Consider the following 22,892-nt stretch of genomic DNA (forward strand, 5'->3'; position numbering starts at 1 on the left):
ATGTTCATAACAGATGTGTTTTGAAGAATTTGTTTCCGGTGTCGGGTTAAATCGAACCATAATTACAAATTTTGTCCGACATGTTGGAGCCACCATCTTGATTTTTTGCATTGAAAAACAATTCATAATTTCCGACCCTAAAAACCACCACTTATCAATTTTGAATCAAATCGGACCATAATTGCAAACCTTGTCCGCCATTGTGAAGCCGCCATCTTGTTTTTCCCCTAGAAAAACTCCATAATGTATTGTCACCGAATTTAAGTCAAATAAGCTTGCGAATGAAGTATCATAATTTGGAATACGGAACCGTTTTTTTTTCCGAAGAAAGGCGCCAAAATCGAAAGTTAGTAAGCTAAAATTGACATGGCTGAATTCCTCATGAAATTACCTTTTCAACGATGTGTCACACTTACTATTTTCCCTATTCAAATTGTTTGGGTGATAGTCACCGAAGGGTGGGAGAAGAGGTATGACAGTTGAGGTTATGATAGGAAGATGTTCCCCTTGGATTACAAATCGACGTGTTTTTAATTTTTTTTCAGAACACAGTGTTTTGAAGACATTCGATCTGATCATCTAAAAGAACAATTCGTTCAGGCCACACCTATCAGAAAACAACTACTCCCCTGGCTAATGCCACGAAGAGCGTTGGAATATATCCGACAGGTGTCAGTGCAGGATTCTTCACTGAAGTTATTCCTGCATATGCTGTTGGCGATACATAACTGCCGCAATAGATTTTCAATTATTGGAACATACTTGCAGACCGGTTTCGGGCTGTTTGGCCACTCGTCAGTACAAGGTAGTGTATATCATCAACATAAAGTCGATGATTTCCGATAATTGAAAATCGAATTCCGTCAGAGTAGCATTCCTCGAACTAAGCTGAAGACTACAACAAACAACAGGTTTGTCGTCGCGCCATCTGTCTGTGAACGAGGTAACCAACTGCATATCCGAAATTTGCCCAATTCCTCGTATAAGGAAAGAAATCTTTCACGTATAGTCAGTGGGCATACTTGAAGACTGGCAGTAAACAAATCTAAAGAAATGAACGTTAAACGTTCAAGCCAGTCTCGGATATACCTACACAGTAGGTATATCCGATCAGAAAACAACTACTCCCATGGCTAATACCCCGAAAGGAGTTGGATTATATCCGAGGGCGTCAGTGTTTTCTGATAGGTGTCAGTACATTAACCTACTGTGTAGGGTGTTGAAACTGGCCTGAACGAATTGTTCTTTAAATGATTTTATTTATAGCCAGTCTTCAAGTATGCCCTCTGACTATACGTGAAACATTCGATCTGTTTCGTTTTCGGTGCCCCACCCTGTATATTTTTCAAATAAAGTTTGTGGAGATCAAATCGTGAGGTGTAGTTTTTGAAAAAATTTCAATCGGTATTATAACATAAACTCTGCCACTAGTGCGTTACGTCACGTTAACATTATCGTGATAACTTTTAAACGGTTCGTCCAAATTAGTAGAAACCAAAAATCAAATTGAAATTAATTTTGTATCAGACACACCACATTCGAATATTGCTGCCATTAAAAAATTTATTTGTTCAAGAGCGACACGTTTAGAGTAGAAATATCATATTTCTGAATAAATTAGCGTTTGAAAAATATTATTATATCAACCGGAAAACAAACTGTAGATGATAGAAGAATATTTAAAGATACATATTCCCTAATTGAAACTGGTAATTTATTTCACAATAATCTCGTTTGCTAATGAATAACAATTTTAGCGTAAACCGACAGGAACGACAAAAATGAAATATCGGTCAAGTGAACACCGGGTACAGATTAAAATTACCTCCCGTAATCATTCAACGGTGTAATAAAGACTATTTTTCATTTGAAAGCAGTGTCGAGGAATGCATTTAAAAATTTAGTTACCCTCCTTGAGGCAATTGTGATAGGACATTGCTCTAGTTCCAACGAATATGTTTTACTTTTGAATCGTTTGTTTCAGTGGGGCTGGTTTGATATAAAATAGACCATCAAATGGACAATTATCATTCTAGCAACAGTGTAGAAGCAACTAACTATCCAATCAAAATGTTCAAACTGGTAAGTTCAAATTTGGAAAACAGAAAATCAATGGAAATAAATATCATGTTGTATTTTTGCAAATTTCATTCAATCATTTCGTAAACATATGTCAGTCGTTAATTTTCAAAAATATTTCTTCTAATATTTCACTTCCAAGTCTTCACCGCGTTGAAGCCCCCTCACTCTGCATTCCCCCCAAACTCCGAAAGTTCAGAATATCGTATATATTTATTGGAGCTGCACTTTCATAAATTAATTGTTTCGAGTTTTATCTTATCAATTTTGTAAATTATCATAGTTATTATTCGAAAATCACGGTGTGACTCAATACTGCTGATACAAGAGAAAAATGGTCAACAACAAGAAAATAATTTTTATTTATTCAAGATCGTTGTTGTCGCCCTCGTCTCGGCTGCAAGAGCTGGAGTCATCAGTGGAGGATATGGAGGATATGGAGGACATGGGGGATATGGACTTGGAGATGGTTTGGGAATCGGACATGGAGTCGTGGCTGTTGCTGCTCCAGCAGTAGCTGTTGCTCATGGAGCAAGCTCTTACCAAAATAGCAATTTACTCGCCTTGAACCCGACAGCTGTTGTTAGCAAAGTAGCCGTTGCCGCCCCTATTGTAACCAAAGTAGCCGCTCCTATAGCTTATGGTGTAGCACCTGTAGGACTTGGATTAGGTAATATATTTGAGTAACAGATCATTGATTTCACTCATAGTTATGGCAAGATGGGTACCTTCAACGTTTATCTGAGCAGCATATGAAAAAGCGAAGAATATTAGTACATTGTGTCAAACTCTAGTTCAACGAAATGAGTTGGACACTGAAATGTCATAGTTTCTTAGAATCGTTAACGAAATGAACAATTATTCAAAGTTGAGGGTAACTGAAAATGGAAATAATAATAATGATAATAATGTAATGATCCATCTCAAAAGAGGACGATGCGGGGACTACGGAGAGAATATGCAGCTCGTAGATGGAAGCATCCTACACCATCTGGTTGCAGGAGAGACGTATACTTACCTCGGGTTGGAACAACGCCACTCACAAGAGGTGACAGCAGTGAAAAACTCTCTTCGCGGCAAGTATCAGCACAAACTTCGACAGATCTGGTCATCGGAACTGTCGGGGAAGAACAAAGTTGCTGCAACAAATATGCTTGCCGTTCCAATCTTATTCTACTCGTTTGGAGTAGCGAAGTGGACTCGGGAGGAGCTGTATCAACTCAACGTAAAGACCCAAAAATTGATGCATCTCTTTAGGAGTTTGCATTTCGAATCGTCCGTTTCACGGTTGAACTTCCCCCGACAACAGGGAGGCTGTGGACTTTTGAGTTTGGAATGTCTACATGGCAGAATGGTACTGGATACAGCCTGTAAAGTCGTCAGGAGTTCGGGTCCCCTTCTCTGCATGGCCCGTGACCATAAGAGAGCAGGAATTGGAGCATTTTCCTTCAGGGCAGCTGCCCGAGCAGCTGATGAACTCGGTAAAGTTCTCGACGCTGAGCAAGGTGACAACAACTCTGTCACCGAGTTGGAACCCGTTCAGCAAAAAGCTCATATGAAAGCCGCAGAGATAACCCCACTTCTGTGGAAACACAGAAGCCAATGCATGGGGTCTTCTTCAATAACATTGGAGACCTTGGCTTATCAAAGCGCCTGACTTTTGCTCAGGTCGAGTGGGCTGAAGTCGAAAACTGAGGGGTTCATCATGGCTTGCCAGGATGGTGTCTTCAACACCTTAGTCTACCGCAGTCACGTGATGGGTATAGAGGTTCCTGACACAAAGTGCAGGGCCTGTCGCGAGGCGTCCGAGACGCTAATATACTTTTTATCAACATGTCCAGCATATGCGGTCTCGGCCATATCAATCGACATAACGCGGCCCTAAGAGTGCTATATTACCATCCACGGCACTCCTATGGTATTAACGAGACACCGGTGTTGCCCTACGGTCCGGGGGATATTGAATCCGTTGTGGGGAACGAGAATTGCCGAATTATTGGAACTATTGATGTCCTTCACGACCACCAGGGCAAGACGATATTTGTCGTGGAGTTTTCAGCTCCTAGCGAGACGAATATCGTCCAAAAAGAGGAGAAGAAATGGATAAAATATCGAGATTTTCTCTTCGAACTCCGCAGACTCTATCCAGACCACTGTGTCAAGATGATTGTTCTGATTATTGGAGTCCTTGGTGGAATGATGCCCTCTCTACTCTCGAATCTTGAATTCAAACCGGCCTGCCGCACTAAAGCAGACATCTTAGCCGGACAATTGCAGAAGGCTGTCATTTTTGGCTCACAGATTTCAAACAGATAAATGGTTCTAAATATATTTGAGTAATACGAGTAATATGACAGTTATATTGACCGATTCTGTAGTCGACAAAATAGTTGAGGCATTAGAAGCCAAAGTTTTTAGTATCACCATTTTTCGGGTTTGACGTTTCGTTTTCGCGAGTGGCTACCTTCCTCAGAGGTTTAAATATCCTGGGTCAATATATCCGATGACTGTGTCGCGTAACGCGTAATTATGTTAACTCTTCAGGTAGTTTAGTGTGCTAATACCTGTACCTGTAGGTAAATTACGTAAAGCATGGTAATATTGATTCAGGTAATCTGGTGTGACGATACCTGTACCTGGACTCAGTAAATTGTCAATAACGTGCTCCTTCAGTCTTGTCATGGATCTTTTGGCGGGACTGATGTATACCTTTCCACAAGTGCACTGTATGCTGCTGATAGTGGATCCTTTTTGTCTTCAAAACTTTGTTAAATCTTCTTGTTGGGTTCGAAAACAGTTTTGATGTTGTGTTTCTGTTATGTTCCTGTTCGGTACTGTAGTCGGCTGGTACAATAAATCTCTGCTGGATGTGAGCTCGATACTCAATCATTTCTTGAGAAGTAAAGAAAGCAATGGGGCTTAACGCCAATCCTCGTTAACTCTTAGCTTTCAGAACTTTTGAGGGTTACCGCTAGTAGAGTGAATCCAGTTAATGGAAAACCCACTCAAAACAAAGTTTCTCTTCTGAAATACCCCCATTCAACTGTGAAATACGAAATAATATGTAATTATAAGAGTTGCAGAAGAATATATCTCTGAGCATGACATTTCAATTGAATTTCAGCACAGAAACTGATCTAAAAATCAAATTCAATTGTTTTTTGTTAAAAAATATTACCAATTAACCTTGGACAAACTTGGACAAACATAATAGAAATATAGAAGTAGTATACATTCTCGAAACGATATAAAATACGTAGCAGTTACACCTAATAGATAGACACCTCAGCTCGAATATCCACAAAAGTAATTTTACAAAAACATTGAAATGCATGTTAACGTTGCAGAATCATCCCAGCTTCAACTAGATAAAAATCTCTTGAGAAAAATATCTGGTCGAGGTTGGGATCGAACTCACGACGAAAATTTAAAATCATTCTTGTTATCACTCACCTTGCAAACTTTACAAAAGTGAATCTGTGCTGAAAACATAAAACTTCGAATATGAAACAAGATATAAAGGAAATAGATATGCCCAAACAATACAAAATTAAAGAAATGTGACCATTCTAAATTCATCTTACTTATTATAGAAAATATTCAATCCTCCACCTGAAACATATGAAACATCTCGTTTTGAACTATTTCCTGAATATAGTTGAAAAATTATTCAAAAAATTCATTGTTTAACTTGAAGAGACACTTCTGGATTGGAAGTTAATCAACGGTAGTCAATATCAAACATAGCTAACATTTCAAATTTTTCCGTATTGAATATTTCAAAGTAGTTAGATCGTTTTGATGTATGGGATCTTTCGCACCATCTTGTTTTATTGTAGTTACGTTTCGGTTCAATAATTCATGATGATTATGAATTAGTTCTTAACGTCTATTCCACAGTACAGGCACAGTTGTTACGTTTACAAAAACCAGAAAACCTTTAAGTACAAACTCATTTTAGTGGAATTCATCCTGCTCAAGTTTATTCAACAACATTCAATTACTGTACTGATTTTTATTAGGAATTAAATATTTCAGAAAGTTGATTAAACTTTTATAATCATTATCATTTATAAAGAAAGTTCAAATTGAAACAAATTCTCTTATGATTTTATCAAGATAACTCAATTTGAATTATTGTTTTTCAATGAAAATGAAATATTTTTTGAATGAATTTCTTCGGAAATTATTTACTCAAATTTTCTATTTTTATTTATAGGTTTTGGAAAAGGAGTCTCCTATGGATACCATTAAGTGTACTTACGAACTGGAGTAATTATGAACAAAAAGTTGTATGAGAGCATGAGATGAGCAACATTATCTTGGATTAATTTATTGAACAGAAACAATAAAATTTATAAAAAAGTTTGCAATTAGTTTTATCTGAACCTACGATTAATCCAACATATCAACTTCAATCCACTTCAATCAACGCGGCTGGCGCCTCAGTTTCACTGGTCGTAAACAAAATGTTCACATCTACAATATGAAACGTACCTACAAACAAAATTCCAGCCTCCGAAAATATTCCTGTATGAAGAAACATTGATAAAAGGTAACTTTGTTTTATGAACGCTCCTTTTGTCCCCGTGGCTGGCGCCCCAGTTGGAATTTACCCAGTGTTCCACTGGTTGTAAACGAAATGTTCACATCTTCAATATAAAACGTACCTACATACAAAATTTCAGCCTCCGAAAATATTCCTGTATGAAGAAACATTGATAAAAGGTAACTTTGTTTTATGAACGCTCCTTTTGTCCCCGTGGCTGGCGCCCCAGTTGGAATTTACCCAGTGTTCCACTGGTTGTAAACGAAATGTTCACATCTTCAATATAAAATGTACCTACGTACGAAATTTCAGCCTCCGAAAATATTCCTGTATGAAGAAACATTGATAAAAGGTAACTTTGTTTTATGAACGCTCCTTTTGTCCCCGTGACTGGCGCCCCAGTTGGAATTTACCCAGTGTTCCACTGGTAAAATGTACCTTCAATATAATATAAAATGTACCTACGTACAAAATTTCAGCCTCCGAAAATATTCCTGTATGAAGAAACATTGATAAAAGGTAACTTTGTTTTATGAACGCTCCTTTTGTCCCCGTGGCTGGCGCCCCAGTTGGAATTTACCCAGTGTCCACCAGTCGTAAACTATATGTTCACATCTTCAATATAAAACGTACCTACATACAAAATTTCAGCCTCCGAAAATATTCCTGTATGAAGAAACATTGATAAAAGGTAGGTAGGTAGGTCTAAAGTGAATGGGTCTATTCGACCCTCCACTGCAACCCATAAGGGTTTATTGTGGCTCACACCTATTCACACTCGGACAAATAAACCTAGCTTCTTAACAAAGCCGATTAGTTTGTATGGTGAGTGGTCTTTCAGGTCTGATGGTGAGAGTACGGATCTGTCGAACTCAAAGAACCTGATTCGGTCCCCAGTGGGGCAGGCACAAAGTATATGCTCTGCAGTTTCATCATTTTCCAAACAGAGGTGACACACACTGTCTTCCGACAGTCCAAGTCTCTGCATGTGATGATTCAAATGACAGTGACCTGTAAGAAGGCCTGTAAGACATCGTAGTTCATGCCTACTGTAGTCCAACAACTGTTTGGAATCAAGCTTCGAAGGGTGAATGAACGCCTTGGAGTGAGCCAATCCTGGAAGATTCTGCCAGAAGTCCATAACTCTTCTTGCCATCCAGGTGTTTGTTTGGCAAAGGCCAAAGCGATGCCAATGACAGGTTCTGGTCCAATGAAGCCGCTTGCAGCACCCTCCTTTGCAAGAGAGTCAGCAGCTTCATTGCCTTCCAGGACAGTATGGCCAGGAATCCAGACCAGAGACAATCTGTTTAGTCTTCCTATCGAGGAGAGTCTTTTTTGGCAGTTTGCTACCAATTTAGATGTTGCTCAGTGGGAGCCAAGAGATTCCAACGCCGCTTGACTGTCCGAGAATATTTTTATTGACTTGTGAGTGAGGTTGGATTTATCCAATCTCTCCGCACACAATTCAATAGCGTAAATTTCCGCTTGAAATACAGTCGCATAAGTTCCTAGGGAGGTAGATAACTTTGTCCTGGGTCTGCGACTGAAAACACCTGCACCAGAACTGGAAGGTGTTTTTGATCCATCTGTGAACCAACAACTATCTGCTCTTAATATTTCCTTCTCCCGCAGAATCCAGTCCTCTCTACTCGGGAATAGTACTTTATAAGGCAGTTCGTAGTTGACAGTTGGAGGCATAAAGTCAGAGGTCATTTCCAGAATGCTGTGACTTCCAATGTCAACCAACAGTCTGTTGCACTCTGCATTGAATTGATTTGTGCAATTGGCAATGTGTACAAGTCTGTATGCAGTCCATCTTTCTAGAAAAATGTGGAGAGGAGGTAGATCTGGAAGGATCTCTATGGCCGCTGACGGTGTAGTAGTGATGGCACCACTGATAGCCAGATAAGCCTGTCTCTGTGAGCCAGAGAGCTACACTTGGGCCGTTTTCTGTAAAGCCTTCGACCACCAAGCAATTGCACCATACGTGATCATTGGTCTGACAATCATCACATAAATCCAATGGATTTGTTTAGGACCTAAACCCCAAGTTTTACCACAAATCCTTCGACATGTCCATAGAGACAGTATGGCTTTGTGTAAAACTTTTTCCAAGTGATCGTTCCAGGTGAGTCTTTTATCAAGGACAATGCCAAGATATTTCACCTTCGTTCCAAATGGAATGACCACATCATTGAGGGAAAGTGGTGTTAGATCGTCCAATTTCCTTCTCTTGGTGAAGGAAATTAACACAGTTATGCTGGGGTTGACAGACATCTGTTCCCTCAGGCACTAACTGTGAACAACGTCCAACGCGCTTTGGATGATATTACAAGCTCCCCCTTCCCGACGTGAACCTTGCCAGGATGACAAGATCATCTGCAAAAGCTTGCAGATCAACTTTTCATCTGTCGAGGGCATTAAGCAGGGCATCAGGAGCGACCACAGAAGGGGAGATAGTACCCCACCTTGAGGGCAGCCCCTGGTGACCCTGAACCTGATAGCCTCGCCTTGAAGAGTCGTAGTTGCAGTTCTGTTTACTAGCATGGCATAGATCCAGCCAGTTATGGTCGATTCTATACCCCTTCTAGCCAGAGACAATCCTATAGATTTAGGTAGTGCATTGTCAAATGCTCCTTCAATATCAAGAAATACAGCAACCGCAATAGAAGGTAATTTTGTTTTATGAACGCTCCTTTTGTCCCCGTGGCTGGCGCCCCAGTTGGAATTTACCCAGTGTTCCACTGGTTGTAAACGAAATGTTCACATCTACAATATAAAACGTACCTACATACAAAATTTCAGCCTCCGAAAATATTCCTGTATGGAGAAACATTGATGAAAGGTAACTTTGTTTTATGAACGTTCCTTTTGTCCTCGCAGCTGACTCCCTAGTTGGAATAGTCAAAAATCCTTTCTAGTTGCACATTTATAACATGAAACAAAGCTGCATACAACCCTATATTCCTATTTTCGGAATATATGGAACCTGCCGGCATGAAGAGCTATGCCATTTATTAATAGAAGACGTTAAATCAATGGATACATCATTGATTGTTCAAATTCCAAATACAAAAACGAAAATAGGTCGTTCTTTTTGCATTGTTGGAAAAAACATTGACCATTTTAATAAATACGTTGCATTACGCCCTTCTGTTATCAATCATCAACGTTTTTTTCTGAAATGCCCAAATTATAAATGCAGTACCAACCCAGTTGGTATAAACACGTTTGGGAAAATGCCCTCTACCATTGCTGAGTTTCTGAACCTCTTGGAATCAAAGGAATGTACAGGTCGCTGTTTCAGAAGGTCTTCTGCTTCTTTGCTAGCAGATTCAGGAGCAAATATAACGGATTTTAAGAAGTACGAAGGATGGAAGTCTACAACAGTAGCTGAAGGTTACATCTATCAATCTATTTCTTATAAGAAGGTTATTTCTGAAAGAATAATTCCAACAGCTAGCTCTAGCGTTACAGCATCGTCCTCTTCACTTCAAAAATCAAATGATAATGCCCATGAAATTGTCAACTCAAGATAGTTCAAATATATTACAATTACAAGGTTCTTCAACATCGCAAGTTATGAATATCACCAGTTGTTCTAATTGTACTTTTCGTATTAATATTCAGAAATAATGAGAATAATGTAACTAATGTATTCAATACATATTCAACAGAATTTAATTGTATCTATATCTATTGTTCATAATAAAATTTCCTTGAAAATTGAATAATTATGTTTTGTTTATTGCTAACACTAGTGTTGAAAATATTTTTAACACGCTACTTTGTGAACATCATCTTTTAATGTTCTCGACAACCATTAAAAATGCCACTTTCAATGACAGTTGTACAAAAAATTTCTACAAAATAAATATGTCATCAATCGAACAAGATAGTAGAAGGGACTGATAACATCGAAAACAATTCTAGTGTTAGTAGAAATTTGACACAAGTTATTTTTTTCATCCTAGATTACATGTGAATTTCTACAAAATAAATGAGTCATCAATCGAACAAGATGATCGAAGATCCTGATAGCATCGAATTTGGGATGGTGAAATGAATTGAGTCTATGAATAAGAAATATTACTGGAGTTCTTTCCCAACACCAAATCGTTATTTTTACACTACATAAGGACATATTGTAAAATAATAGATAAGGCAAATTGTAAAATTAATTTAGGGTGGTATACCTGTATGATGTACCTGTATAGTATACCTGTATAGCATAAATAGCGTTAGCTTAGGAAAGTTTCCAGTTCAATCTTCCTCTTGAAGATGATCACTTGGTGATCGAAACACGTGTCGAGGTGTTAAAAATAACGATTTGGTGTTGGGCAAAAACTCCAGTAATATTCATTACTACACCAAAAGTTCCAAACAGTGCATCATAAGTCTATAAATAAGGGTAAAAGATAAAATGAATTGGAAAAATCACAAAGACAGAAAACTGTTAACTTGCACAATATCTCAAACTCATAGATGTGGAAAAACTTCAAGGATTAAGTAGTTCCTTTTTTTTCCTCTGGAAATATTCAATTCCAATTAGCTTCCACCTGATAAAGTTCGTCGTTATTTTATGCATATCAACCCTAAAATACATTTTTCATTGAATAGAAATGTGTTCAAATGGAAGAAACCCTGTAATTTTCATTTGCAAGCCTTCATATGCAGTCATTTGCAAAATATTACTGAAGAAATTATTCAGATTGCCAATATTTCATTGAAACATACTAATGAATGATACTAATCCAAAACCATTGCATGTTTATAGAAATTACCCGTATTTACAATTATGAATTCAACTAATCAGTGTCAAGTACCTGCAGAAGAAATGATACATAATGCTAAAGCCACTAACATTGAAAATGATTTAAAAATATCTTTGAGTGGTTGCTGTATTCCTTGTTCCAGTTAAAGCAAAACTCGACAGAAAAATCTGTGATTCTGTTAGACATTAATAGTGGGAATGTATCTAGCCAGTATATAAATGTAACTCATGTTATATGTAACATCATCAGTTTCTTTCTTGGTGTCTGAAGTGAAGCTCAAGTATGTTCAGATTGGTAAGTAGTAGTTTCTTGTATTAATGGTTGAATATTTGAGAATTTTCAATCATAATATAGGCTTCAATATGGAAATGCCAATATGTCGATTTACGTTGGATGTGAATGGGGAATGTTCCTCCTGATGAAAATCAAGTAGTTTCATAAAAGAGCTCTAAAACAACGCATTTTAAACTTATCATTTCAACCTTTATCTTTGAAAAATTATTTGAATACTTAAAAAAGAGGAATGAAATAATGCATTCAACATTCACCATTTGGCAACATCGGTTATAGCTAAGAAAGGACAATGAATCTGATATCTGTATGAGACAAACAAAGATGACATATTTCAGAGGCGTGCTGTTCTGTTTACTTATGTTCCGAGTTCCGAGAATATCTGTGACATATGACATTTTGTGCACCTAACCTATCTTCCTCTATATAAATAAATAACAAAACAACTGTTGTTTATGTGGCTTGTGGAAGTGGCATTGAACTTTAATTTATATTTTGCCTTAATTGTTGATTTATAAAGATAATTTTCCTTTTTTAAAGTAGAATATCTAGGTACGTATGAATTATTTCAAACTGATATAGGCGCTGTTGCCAATATGTGAATTAGAAACAAGTCCCTTTGAAAATTAAAACATTTGAAACATCAATTTGAATACTTCTCGAAGTGAATTTGAAAAACTCATGAATTAACTCAACTTTATTTTGTTCAAACTTGCATTTGCTGTAATAACCCAAATTGAGGAACATTCCCCATTGTGGTGTCGGGAAGTTATTCAACAAACACACCATTCCTTGAATTAGTGTAGTTATTTCAGTAAAAAAACACTTTATCACTCATTGACTATGCAACACTGTTACGTAACGCTTTCAAATTAATATTGAATACCAATTTCTGATTTTATTGTTCAGAACATTCAGGCAGAAATTCAATGATTCGTCAAATTTTAGGAAATTGTATTTTTCTTAAGTTTTGTTCAATTTGAGGTTTACGATTTAACACATTGCGTGCCACGTCGTTCATATATGAAAGACAGCAACATTTCTGCAGGGGCTTCGTCGGTCATATTTCCTGACAGTGTATATCAAAACTGAAAGACGCTGCCGTGCATTTCAAATAGGGAATCTTCTGCGTGACCTCTGGGGAAAGTATTGTGAACCTTGGTTTGAGGAAAACTGGAATTATGAAGATTTTGTAGTACATTATATACAGTGACTCAGATTAACCATCATAAGTAAAGAAAAATTTTTAATATTTTTTAATGAATAATTACAAAAATAAACAAGCATTCCTATTCCAGAGAATGATACATAATATATAATAGAACAAAAATAAGAAAAATCAATGTTTTTCATTGAAACACGATAAACACATTTATGGTTGCTCGGGACACTCTTTGCAATAATTGTGCATCATTTTTGCTTTATTTTTTGCAACTATATGACCTGATGTCTTCTGTAATTTTGAATAACATACTAAACACTTTCGACGGATTTTTTTTTCGTTTTCACCAATTCTCACAGCTAGATGGTGATATGTAGTTGTAGATGTAGGTACCCTTGGCGTTTCTGAGTGTTGCTCATGACCAAGTAGGTTTGCTGCCAAAATATTCCTGAATGCACGGATTTGAATTTTCTTCTTAGTGACCCGTTTATACAGGACCCATGCATTTACAACTGCTACTCCCAGAAGCAATTCCATTCCTAACTTCCTATACCATTTTACACCCTTTCAGAGAGTAGTGGTGTATGAGGCCATCTGCTCAGACAAATCAATACCAGATTTGTTGTATGCCAAAATTGCCATTGGCTTTTCCTTTGCTTTTCGAGATTTCCTTTTCCTGAGTGTAACCAATGGTCTATTGTCGCTATCTTGGGAGTCCTCAGATTCCTGTCTCTCAGTTGGTAAAGGGGAATCTCTTCCACTAGTAGAAGGTTGAACGTTAGGGGTTCTGGAGGTACCAGCTATAGGCAGATCATTTTCAGCAATTCTGTTGGTTGGTACCATAATTGGAGCATGCTTTGTAGAGAGCAACCTCACATCTCGCGTGTCTCTTCATTTCAAAATAACAATTCCGTTTTCATCTTCGCGAGATACCATCTCCCCTCTTTTTAGTTTTGCGTGAAGAACTTCTTTTGGCATATTTTTTTGTTAGCTCTTACGGTTCCAACAACATGTGTTAACTTCTCGAGCATAGTTTTGGCCAACTCATAGCTTGTGTGAAAATTATCAACGTATAGTGTCCTTCCTCGATAGAGCAGTTGCTGGCATAATTTCAAACAAACATTTGATGCTAATCCAATTTCACGTTGCCCATTCACTGATTTCCCAGCATAGACTTCAAGTGCCCATGTGTAACCCATCAGTCGAACAAAGTTTAAACAGCTTGATTCCATACTTATGAGCCTTGTTTGGGATATCCTGCCTGAATATCAGGCGGCCTCTCCATGGTATCAAAGTTTCATCTATAACGATATCTTCATCAGGTTCAACGTTTTGCATTGTTTCGTTGTCGTTGAAATGCGTTAGAGTTAGTAACAACTGATATCTGTTAAGTGGCATAGTAGTTTTAGGAATGTCTTGACGATAAATTCCCTTAGTCACCCAATAATCTGGTAGTGCACCCAGTCGAACTAATCCCATACACATTGTCAATCCCAAAAACTTTTTGATTTCTTCTGGATTGGTAGATGCCCATTTTTTATGCGGGAATATTTTGTCACTCCCTTCGATGCTATAGTTTGTGCTGCAAATCTGTTGGTTTCTGTAACAATAAGGTGTATGACTTCATCACCTACGAGCAGAAGGAATGTTTCAAGCAGAGTTATTTCAGGAAATAGTTCTTGTTGCGGTCCACTGATACCAGTAAACTCAAAGTTCTTATGGCGTCCCACATATTCGCTACAATCACAGGAAGATGATGGCAGCCCGTTATCTTCTTCAATTTGGTCATTATCTTCATTCAGAGCCTCTTCCATGGCCAAATCTTGTAGGGCTTCTTCAATGTCCGATGATTCTTCGTCATCCTCTTCATCAAATGGATCGAATCTAAATTGTGGAGATGCGGTGTCCAGAAAAAAATCCGGATCTCTCAAAAAATCATCAGAATCAAAGTCACTCTCATTATCAATATTTATTTCAGCTGCTATTTCTTCCAACTCCTTTTGAGTCAAGGTTCGACGACGTTTAGACATTGTCTCTAACTAAGTAGGTATGTTTAGTTTTCAAACTGAGGACTTGCAACAAAAAGGAATCATGGAGAAAAAGTGTCTTTCATATTTGAAAGACGTGGCCACAAGCGCAAAACCTACATTTTTTTTTCTACAGAGCCACGTCTTTCATAAATGAGAGTCATCAAAAAAAGTAGGGGAACCTACTGAAAATGAAACAAAAACATTAATTTGTTGGTAAAAATTGTATTTTGTTATTGAATACATAAATTACTGCAAAATAATAGTGTGCCCCCGGGGTAAGTCTTCCGATTAGGGCTTGGCACGCAATGTGTTAAGGGGGGTAGTGACCCTTGTGATCCCCGTTGTACCGCCCCTAGATATCTGTGATAAAAACTGTCGGCACATGATTTTCTCCTGGAAATATTTTCTCAATGTATTTACTACATGGGCCGAAAAATCTGGAACCTAACACATAGATAGCGATAGTGCTATTGCTTCACCGTTTTTTCAGTTAGTACTAACAATAAAAAAAAAACTGTTGATTCAATTCAAGAAAATAAACATGATAACTTTACATAAAATAATTTTTTCTCTTGATAAAATAAATAAAAGTGAAATTATCAACAGTAAATTCTTAAAAGAAACTTTCGATGTGTCTGGGCATATGATATTGAACTTTGTAAATACTTCCCTGTACACGGGACTGTTTCCAAACCAGTACGAAGTTAGTACAGTGACTCCAATTCAGAAAATAAATAATACAAGTGATGCAAGTAATTTTCGTCCAATTAACAGTCTTTCAACGTTTGAAAAAGTACTGGAATTGGCAGTATATTAACAACTAGTTACATACTTCAATGAAAATTTATTCATCGAAAATGGTTTTCGTAAGAATCGCTCATGCGAAACAGCATGAGCGATTACAACTAACAGTTACAGAGTGGAAAAAAAGTATTGATAGGAAAGAATATGTTGTTGCTATATTTCTAGATTTCAAGCGTGCCTTTGAAACAATCAATAGGAAAACTTTAATCAATTGACTGAAGTATTATGGTGTAAATGGAAAAGCTTTAAACTGGTCAGATAGTTATCTTGAGCAAAGAAGTCAAAGGACTAAAATGTGTGATGTAATGTCAGATCAAATTATAAATGACATAGGTCTACCACAAGGCTGTTTTGGGACCACTGCTATTCATTATTTATATAAATGATATCAACTATGTACTTCACTTGTTCGGACTTCCATTGTCCACTATATAAAATGATTTTTTAGTTGTTTCAGGGATTTCAAATCATTTTTTATAGTAGACAATGGAAGTCCGAACTAGTGAAATTCATCATGAAGCATTGTCAATCACCTTCAAACAAACTATGTACTTGGTTCACACCATATTAATTTATTTGCTGATGATACCCTTGTATATACAAAAAACTGTGATTTAAAAGAAGCTGTACAAAATATCAATATATCTTTAAAGAACATTGAATTATATCTACAAGTGAATAAACTCAAATTGAATATCAATAAATCTAAGGCAATGATTGTTACAACAAATTCGAATCAAAGAAAGATCGATACTAACAACATTGATATCAGTATATTCAATAATCAACTCACAATTGTAAATGAAATTAAGTACCTAGGATTCATTATAGACCATCAATTAAATTTGAATAAGCATGCTGAATATACCATTAGAAAGATATGTAAGAAAATGTATTTTTTCTCTAGAATTTCAAAATCTTCATCAACCTTTGCTAGACTAACATGTTACAACTGCATAATAAGACCACACTTTGACTACTGTGCCACACTGATGTATCTATTCAACCAAAATCAAATGGGATAGTTGCAGAAACTACAAAATCGAGGTATGAGAATCATTTTGAGATGCAACCAGTATACCCCTATTGAATCTATGTTGAATACTCTACAGTGGCAGAAGGTACATAAAAGACTATTATTTGAGTATGATTTTTATTCTCAAAATTACGAGTGGGATACAACCAGCCTATCTTAGCAGATATTCAGTTCGAAATAGTGAAATTAATTCATATAACACAAGAACATGTAATACATTTTATATATCCCGAACAAACTATTACAGTGGAATGAATTGATTGTTCTTCAAAGGTCTAAATAGTTTCAATAAGTTACCTGATGAAATTTATTTATTTATTCATTTATTTATTTATTCATCAAAGGGTGACACCCAATTAAGTTTAAGAGATTTCACAATAAATTATATGAAGACAACAAATAATTACATCTAACTTACTTGCTAAAAGTAAAACTATTTTCACAAACTACAATTAATCACTTGAAAAAGCTAATGTTTAGCGGAACATGTTGTGATATATTTTTTCAATAAAGTTTGTGGAGATCAAATCGTTTAGGTGTAGTTTGTGAAATTACTATGGATCTTCATCAAGTAACGACCGAATCAATCAGAAAATAAAACTAATTTATTGATAAAGAATAACAGTAAGAAAATAAATTTACTGAATTGAAATATCAATTAAATAAATGACTGATTAAGATATGGAAAATTCAATAATTGAAAATGTTTATGTTTATATTTATTACCATTTATAATTTATTTCTGAGCGAGCGTAATGCAAACTTAAATTTTGTTTCGTTCAATGAAAATAAGTCCAGATCGAGTGTATTACCACCAATAGCAACTCTAGACAGGGGAGAATGTTTACCATAGTTGCAACGATGAAAATCTATTGCAAATGTTTCTGTATTCCTTGTACTTCTAGAAAGAACATGTAAGCCAATTTGTGCTAGCAATGTAGGGCAGTTAATAAGATAATTTATTAATTGGAATAAGAGTTTTAATACTTAGCTTCATTATATCTGCAACTCTACGAATATCGTCTAATGAATGGTCCTTCAGGGCATTTTTAACTTGAACGCCAAAAATTTAAGAAATTTGTTTCGTACCCGTTCAATGTTAAGTGCAGGACTTTCATAGGTGGGTGACCAAATGGAACTGCAATAATCTAAGACTGATCTTACCAGGGTAAAATACAGCATTTTTATACATTCAATATTAGAGAAGTCCTTGGAAGTACGACAAATGAATCAAATGCCCGCTTTTTGATTTATTGTTGACAAATTAATTTGCAGGTAGTGGTTCCACTAGTTAATTACCGAAAAATCAATTAGGATAATCATCATTTAACAAACAAAGTCCACATCGGACCAAAAAACTTAGGTATATAAACAGCTAATCCTTATCTTTACATTCACTATCTATTTGCTTCTCCTGAAGATGCTAATAACCTTGTTAGCGACACGCGCGTCGAGTGCAAAAATATCAGTTTGGTGTTAGGGTAATTGATCTCTAGAAAAAGTTTTCAAAAATCGGTTTGCAAAACCGCTCACTACCTCACATAACCCCACGAACACACGGCACTGATAAAGAAATATTGTGAAACGGACAAATAATTAGTATTCAGTCAGTCCAGCTAGCCGAGCCTTTATTCCTCAACTACATCTGATAGCACGTTTACTAACTATCTGGGCGACTAGGAGCCACAGGCCAGAAATGTTTATGACTGTACAAGGGACGCTTTGAACATAAAGGCACTGGTAGTATAACATTTCTCATTTGCCGGGCAGTGATTATGAACACCCCTCGTAGTGCTCTTATTTTTATTGCCGTTCCAATTGGGAATGGATAGACTATACCGTTATTTTCCGGGCCGGATCTGAAAGCTGAAATCCTTTCCGGCGGCGAACGCTCTTGGCTGTGCCGGGCCGAGCTAGTGGGAGGTTGTCCATTCATTTTCATTGTTCCAATCCTATCCGTATTTTGGCGGGAAGGGCCGTGCTGTGCCGGAAAAGTGGGCGACAAGTTTTACGTGGTCGTAGATATATCGTTGGGCGTAATATTTACATATTTACCCAAATCTGATCAATACCGTAGATTGCTAAGTATAGTGGTGTGATGACTGCTCCCTAGGACCTCCCGAATTCTTTTTTTTTTTATAAAACCATCTGACATAAAACATTTTTTCACTTATTTTGTTCCATCTACGGTGTGGTATAAACGAAACTTTTTGGCAAAGAATTTCACTAGTTCGGACTTCCATTGTCTATTAGATAAAATGATTTGAAATCCCTGAAACAAGTAAAAAAGAATAATTAAAAAAAAGAGAATAGTTGAAAATAACAATTATATTAAGCAACAATAAACCTGAAATGAAATGATAGTAAAATAACCTACAAGTAAAAATATAATAATTGAATAAATAAAAATTAAAGGAATGCAAAAAAGAAAATAATAAAAATAAAAAAGTGTAGAGATTCCAAGTCGATTGTTGGTATCTACAATCGTCTTCGGGTGATGACGTCATCACCCGAAGACGATTGTAGATACCAACAATCGAAACGTCGTGAACTAACGTGACCTGGAATCTCTACACTTTTTTATTTTTATTATTTTCTTTTTTGCATTCCTTTAATTTTTATTTATTCAAATATTATATTTTTACTTGTAGGTTATTTTACTATCATTTCATTTCAGGTTTATTGTTGCTTAATATAATTGTTATTTTCAACTATTCTCTTTTTTTTAATTATTCTTTTTTACTTGTTTCAGGGATTTCAAATCATTTTATATAATAGACAATGGAAGTCCGAACTAGTGAAATTCATCACGAAACATTGTCAATCACCTTCAAACAAATTTTTGGCAAAGATTCTGATTTTTTTTCATAAATCAGCTTTGGAAATGTATGTGTTAAAAATCTTCGTGAGTATCGACAATGACCAATGACTGGATGTTTACAAAAAAGTGCAGTTTATTAATTTTTTCGATTATTTTTTTAATTATTGTAACAACTCGAAAAACTATGCATTTGTATTTTCCTGTATCGAATATATTTGTTAATAATTACAAATATTAAAAAAAATTCTAATTTGATAGGTCCCTCCGGTGTTCATTCGTACTTTTCAAAATTATAACTAAGTGAGGTGTTTTCATATGAACCACAACCTTCAAAAGTCGAAAATTACACCTTTGAACGAACGATTCTTAGCAAATAGATAAATAGATAAGCATTATTCTGATCATTTCCATATTGATTTCAATTTAAGAGCCACCGGTAGACAGCTGTTTAAGCCTGTTGGTCATCATCAGTACCGGGCAGGCGGTCCTCGATTGAAGACTGACATAAAAACTTAGCAAGTTGACTTGGATGTCACACCAATAGGTGGTTCCACTTATGCCTCGTTTGCGTTTACGCAGTTATTTTTATTAAGTACTTTTCTTGGTTATTCACATTTTTTTTTTTTTTTTTGTTAAAACTCAGGCAATAACCATGGAAAGAACGATAGCTTCTCCGGCCATGAAAGTGAGAATCTCTGGAAGGGAGATTGATTGGCAAACGCGGGTCAAGTACCTAGGTCTTATTATAGACCGTAGGCTCACCTGGAACCCGCACCTGTTAAGCGTGAAGGCAAAGATCCAGGGTCGGGTGGCGAGCCTGTACCCTTTGATCAATAGAAGATCTAAGCTGAGCCTAAAGAACAAAATCACGATCTATAACATGATGTTCAAGTCTGTCATCATGTATGCTTCAGGCGTTTGGGGACAAGCGGCTCCGACTAACATCTCCATCTTGGAGACTTTACAAAATAAAATTTTACGGATGATTGTGAATGCTCCGTGGTTCGTGCGGAATGAAGCCATCCGCAGAGATTTGAAGCTGCCTTCCATTTAGCAGTCCATTCAGTTGAGGAATCGGCGAGTTTTAGATTATGCTGAAACTCACGAAAATCCTTTAGTCAGGGAAGCTATAGATTACGCTGTAGACGACCCCTCCCGATATAGAAGGCCCCGACACTCTGTCGTATGAGGCCCCTATGTCCTCCGTTAACAGATGAATAATATCTTCATCTATCTCACCCCAGCCAGGTAGGGGTAAAACGCGAAGGGCGGTATGGATGTCTAAGGGCTTTCATGCCACCATCAAACATCAGTTGTGACCCATTTGTCTCTCTGACAAACTTCAGTTAAAAGGGGAAGGAGGCCAGGCTTCAACCTGAATAAAATCAAGATGGTTAACGTCGTCACATTTTGTCTTCAATCGAGGACCGCCTGCTCGATATTGACGATGCCCAACAGGCTGAAACAGCTGTCTACCGGTGGCTCTTAAAATGAAGTCATAATAGGAATGATCAGAATAGTGCTTATCTATTTATCTTTTGATTTTCATGGAATTATTTCCCAGCAGCTTAACTGCATTAACCTGTCTCGAGATTTGTCTTGTACATTCGATTCCTTCATAACATTATGGAAAGATGCGTATATTCATTGACAAAAAATAATTCACGTAATTTATTATTTTACAGTTTTTAATAGCCATTCTTGGATGCTCTGTTAAAGCCGGAGTTATTACATCTGGAATTGGACTTGGAAATGTTGGAATTGGTTTAGGAGATATCGGACATGTAGCTGTTGCTGCTCCTGTAGCTCAAGTAACTCATATTGCTGCTCCTGTAGCTCAAGTTACTCACGTAGCTGCTCCTGTAGCCCAAGTAGCTACTCCTGTAGCCGTAGCATCACACAGTGCTGTATCATGGCAGAATAGTAATAGTATCAGCTTGAATCCTACAGCTGTTGTGTCAAAAGTTGCTGCCCCTGTAGCTGTAGCCGCCCCCGTAGTAACTAGAGTAGCTGCCCCAGTTTTAACCAAAGTGGCTTCTTTAGGAGTTGCCAATGTCGGATATGGTAAAGTTTTAAACATTAGAAAAACCCGTTTTTGAATGAAATATTCGAACGAAAGAAACGAATGAGTTATTTTTGGCATTTATCGATTTATCTTTTCTTAAAATCGATGAATTTATTGATATAAATCTAATATGAATTGCAATGGTTTCCGTCATGATTTCGTAGAATTCTGTTCTTCAATCAGGGTCATCTTCAGTTAATTGGTGAACCATTTTAATTTTGTATGGATGATACCTATTCCTTTTCAAAAGTATCCACACAGTAGAAAGAGACACCTCACAAACATTCGCGACGGAATAAGTAGACAAATTATTTGCACTTGCTGACCATTTTAGAAGTTGTTGACGTGGTACCTTTCTACTAGTAAAACCGAAAATTAAATGAGAATATTCTAACTGAACAATGATGTTCATTATCGTACTGACATTTTTGTCGTTTTTATGAACAAAAAATAACTTAACAAACCTTATCGGGTTGTTGGAATTGCCACATGGCAGTAAAAAAGGAATATTTCCAGAAATATGGATAATAATGTGTTTGTCTTCAGGAAGTTAATAAATGTTCCGCTATTTAGTATCTAGTAGGTGAAGTTATTGACTTCATATTCTAGGGTTGTGAAGTATTTGTCAGGAGCTTCAAAATGATGTGTCTGTCACAAGACCCCCCTTTCCATTTAATTTTTTCCCAAATGACGCCCAGTCGCCATCTTGAAAGTTTCATCTGTCAATTTCACTTAAAAATAAAGTATTCATTTTAGTTGACCTGTTCAAAAAATAAAAGGGGGGGAACATTAAAGAAATGCACTGTATAATCTGCATAAAGTGCATATGTTATACTTTCGCAAAAAGTATAATAAAAACCAGTAGGTTTTAAATACTTGCAGAATGTATATTTTCATCTGATGTTTTTCAAATTTTAGCTTTCTGTATACTTTTTCAACTATTCTTTCGGTTGATGATATCTTTACACATAACTTCATTCACACAAAACTCAATCAATTATTTTCAAGGTGGCTTCGGACTTGAAAATGGACTAGGCTGGAACAGAAACAGTTTGGGTTGGAATGGAAATGGTTGGAACGAAAATGTCGCTGCTTGGGGAAAGTAGAAATTTCATTGAAATAAGTGCGAGCCTTAATTTCGTATGATCCTTTGAACCATTTATATTTTCACAGTCATTTTTCTCTATTTATTTAATCATGTCATCAATGAATGAAATAAAACTAAAAAATTCAAGTTGACTTTTAATAAATAATATTTTGAAAATAGTAATTTGGCGTGA

The 22,892-nt window shown here is 36.5% G+C and overlaps 2 protein-coding genes across 2 annotated transcripts; both read left to right on the forward strand.

Moving 5' to 3' along the window:
- Positions 1–1,929: 1,929 nt before the first annotated feature.
- LOC111516431 (uncharacterized) lies at positions 1,930–6,441 on the forward strand. Its single transcript, XM_023172593.2, has 3 exons — positions 1,930–2,082; positions 2,452–2,749; positions 6,299–6,441. Exons 1-3 carry the CDS (start codon positions 2,017–2,019, stop codon positions 6,331–6,333), a joined length of 399 nt encoding a protein of 132 aa, XP_023028361.1. The 5' UTR covers positions 1,930–2,016; the 3' UTR covers positions 6,334–6,441.
- A 5,170-nt stretch (positions 6,442–11,611) lies between these two features.
- LOC111512789 (uncharacterized) lies at positions 11,612–22,846 on the forward strand. The gene is made up of 3 exons (XM_074173701.1): positions 11,612–11,697; positions 21,233–21,611; positions 22,621–22,846. The coding sequence occupies exons 1-3, from the start codon at positions 11,686–11,688 to the stop codon at positions 22,716–22,718; spliced, it is 489 nt and encodes a 162-aa protein (XP_074029802.1). The 5' UTR covers positions 11,612–11,685; the 3' UTR covers positions 22,719–22,846.
- The last annotated feature ends 46 nt before the right edge of the window (positions 22,847–22,892 follow it).

This window comes from Leptinotarsa decemlineata, unplaced genomic scaffold, assembly GCF_025532065.1.
Source record: "Leptinotarsa decemlineata unplaced genomic scaffold, Ldec_3_MD MMD2_tig00000251_RagTag_RagTag, whole genome shotgun sequence".
Lineage (NCBI taxonomy): Eukaryota > Metazoa > Arthropoda > Insecta > Coleoptera > Chrysomelidae > Leptinotarsa > Leptinotarsa decemlineata.

What these genes read in the sequence shown, in the direction of transcription:
- LOC111516431 (XM_023172593.2), top strand. Translation starts at nt 2,017, where the DNA reads ATGGACAATTATCATTCTAGCAACAGTGTAGAAGCAACTAACTATCCA. An exon ending in CAATCAAAATGTTCAAACTG is followed by an intron (nt 2,083 to 2,451) that starts GTAAGTTCAAAT and finishes TATTTATTCAAG; the next exon opens with ATCGTTGTTGTCGCCCTCGT. An exon ending in ACCTGTAGGACTTGGATTAG is followed by an intron (nt 2,750 to 6,298) that starts GTAATATATTTG and finishes TTTTATTTATAG; the next exon opens with GTTTTGGAAAAGGAGTCTCC.
- LOC111512789 (XM_074173701.1), top strand. An exon ending in AGTTGCCAATGTCGGATATG is followed by an intron (nt 21,612 to 22,620) that starts GTAAAGTTTTAA and finishes ATTATTTTCAAG; the next exon opens with GTGGCTTCGGACTTGAAAAT.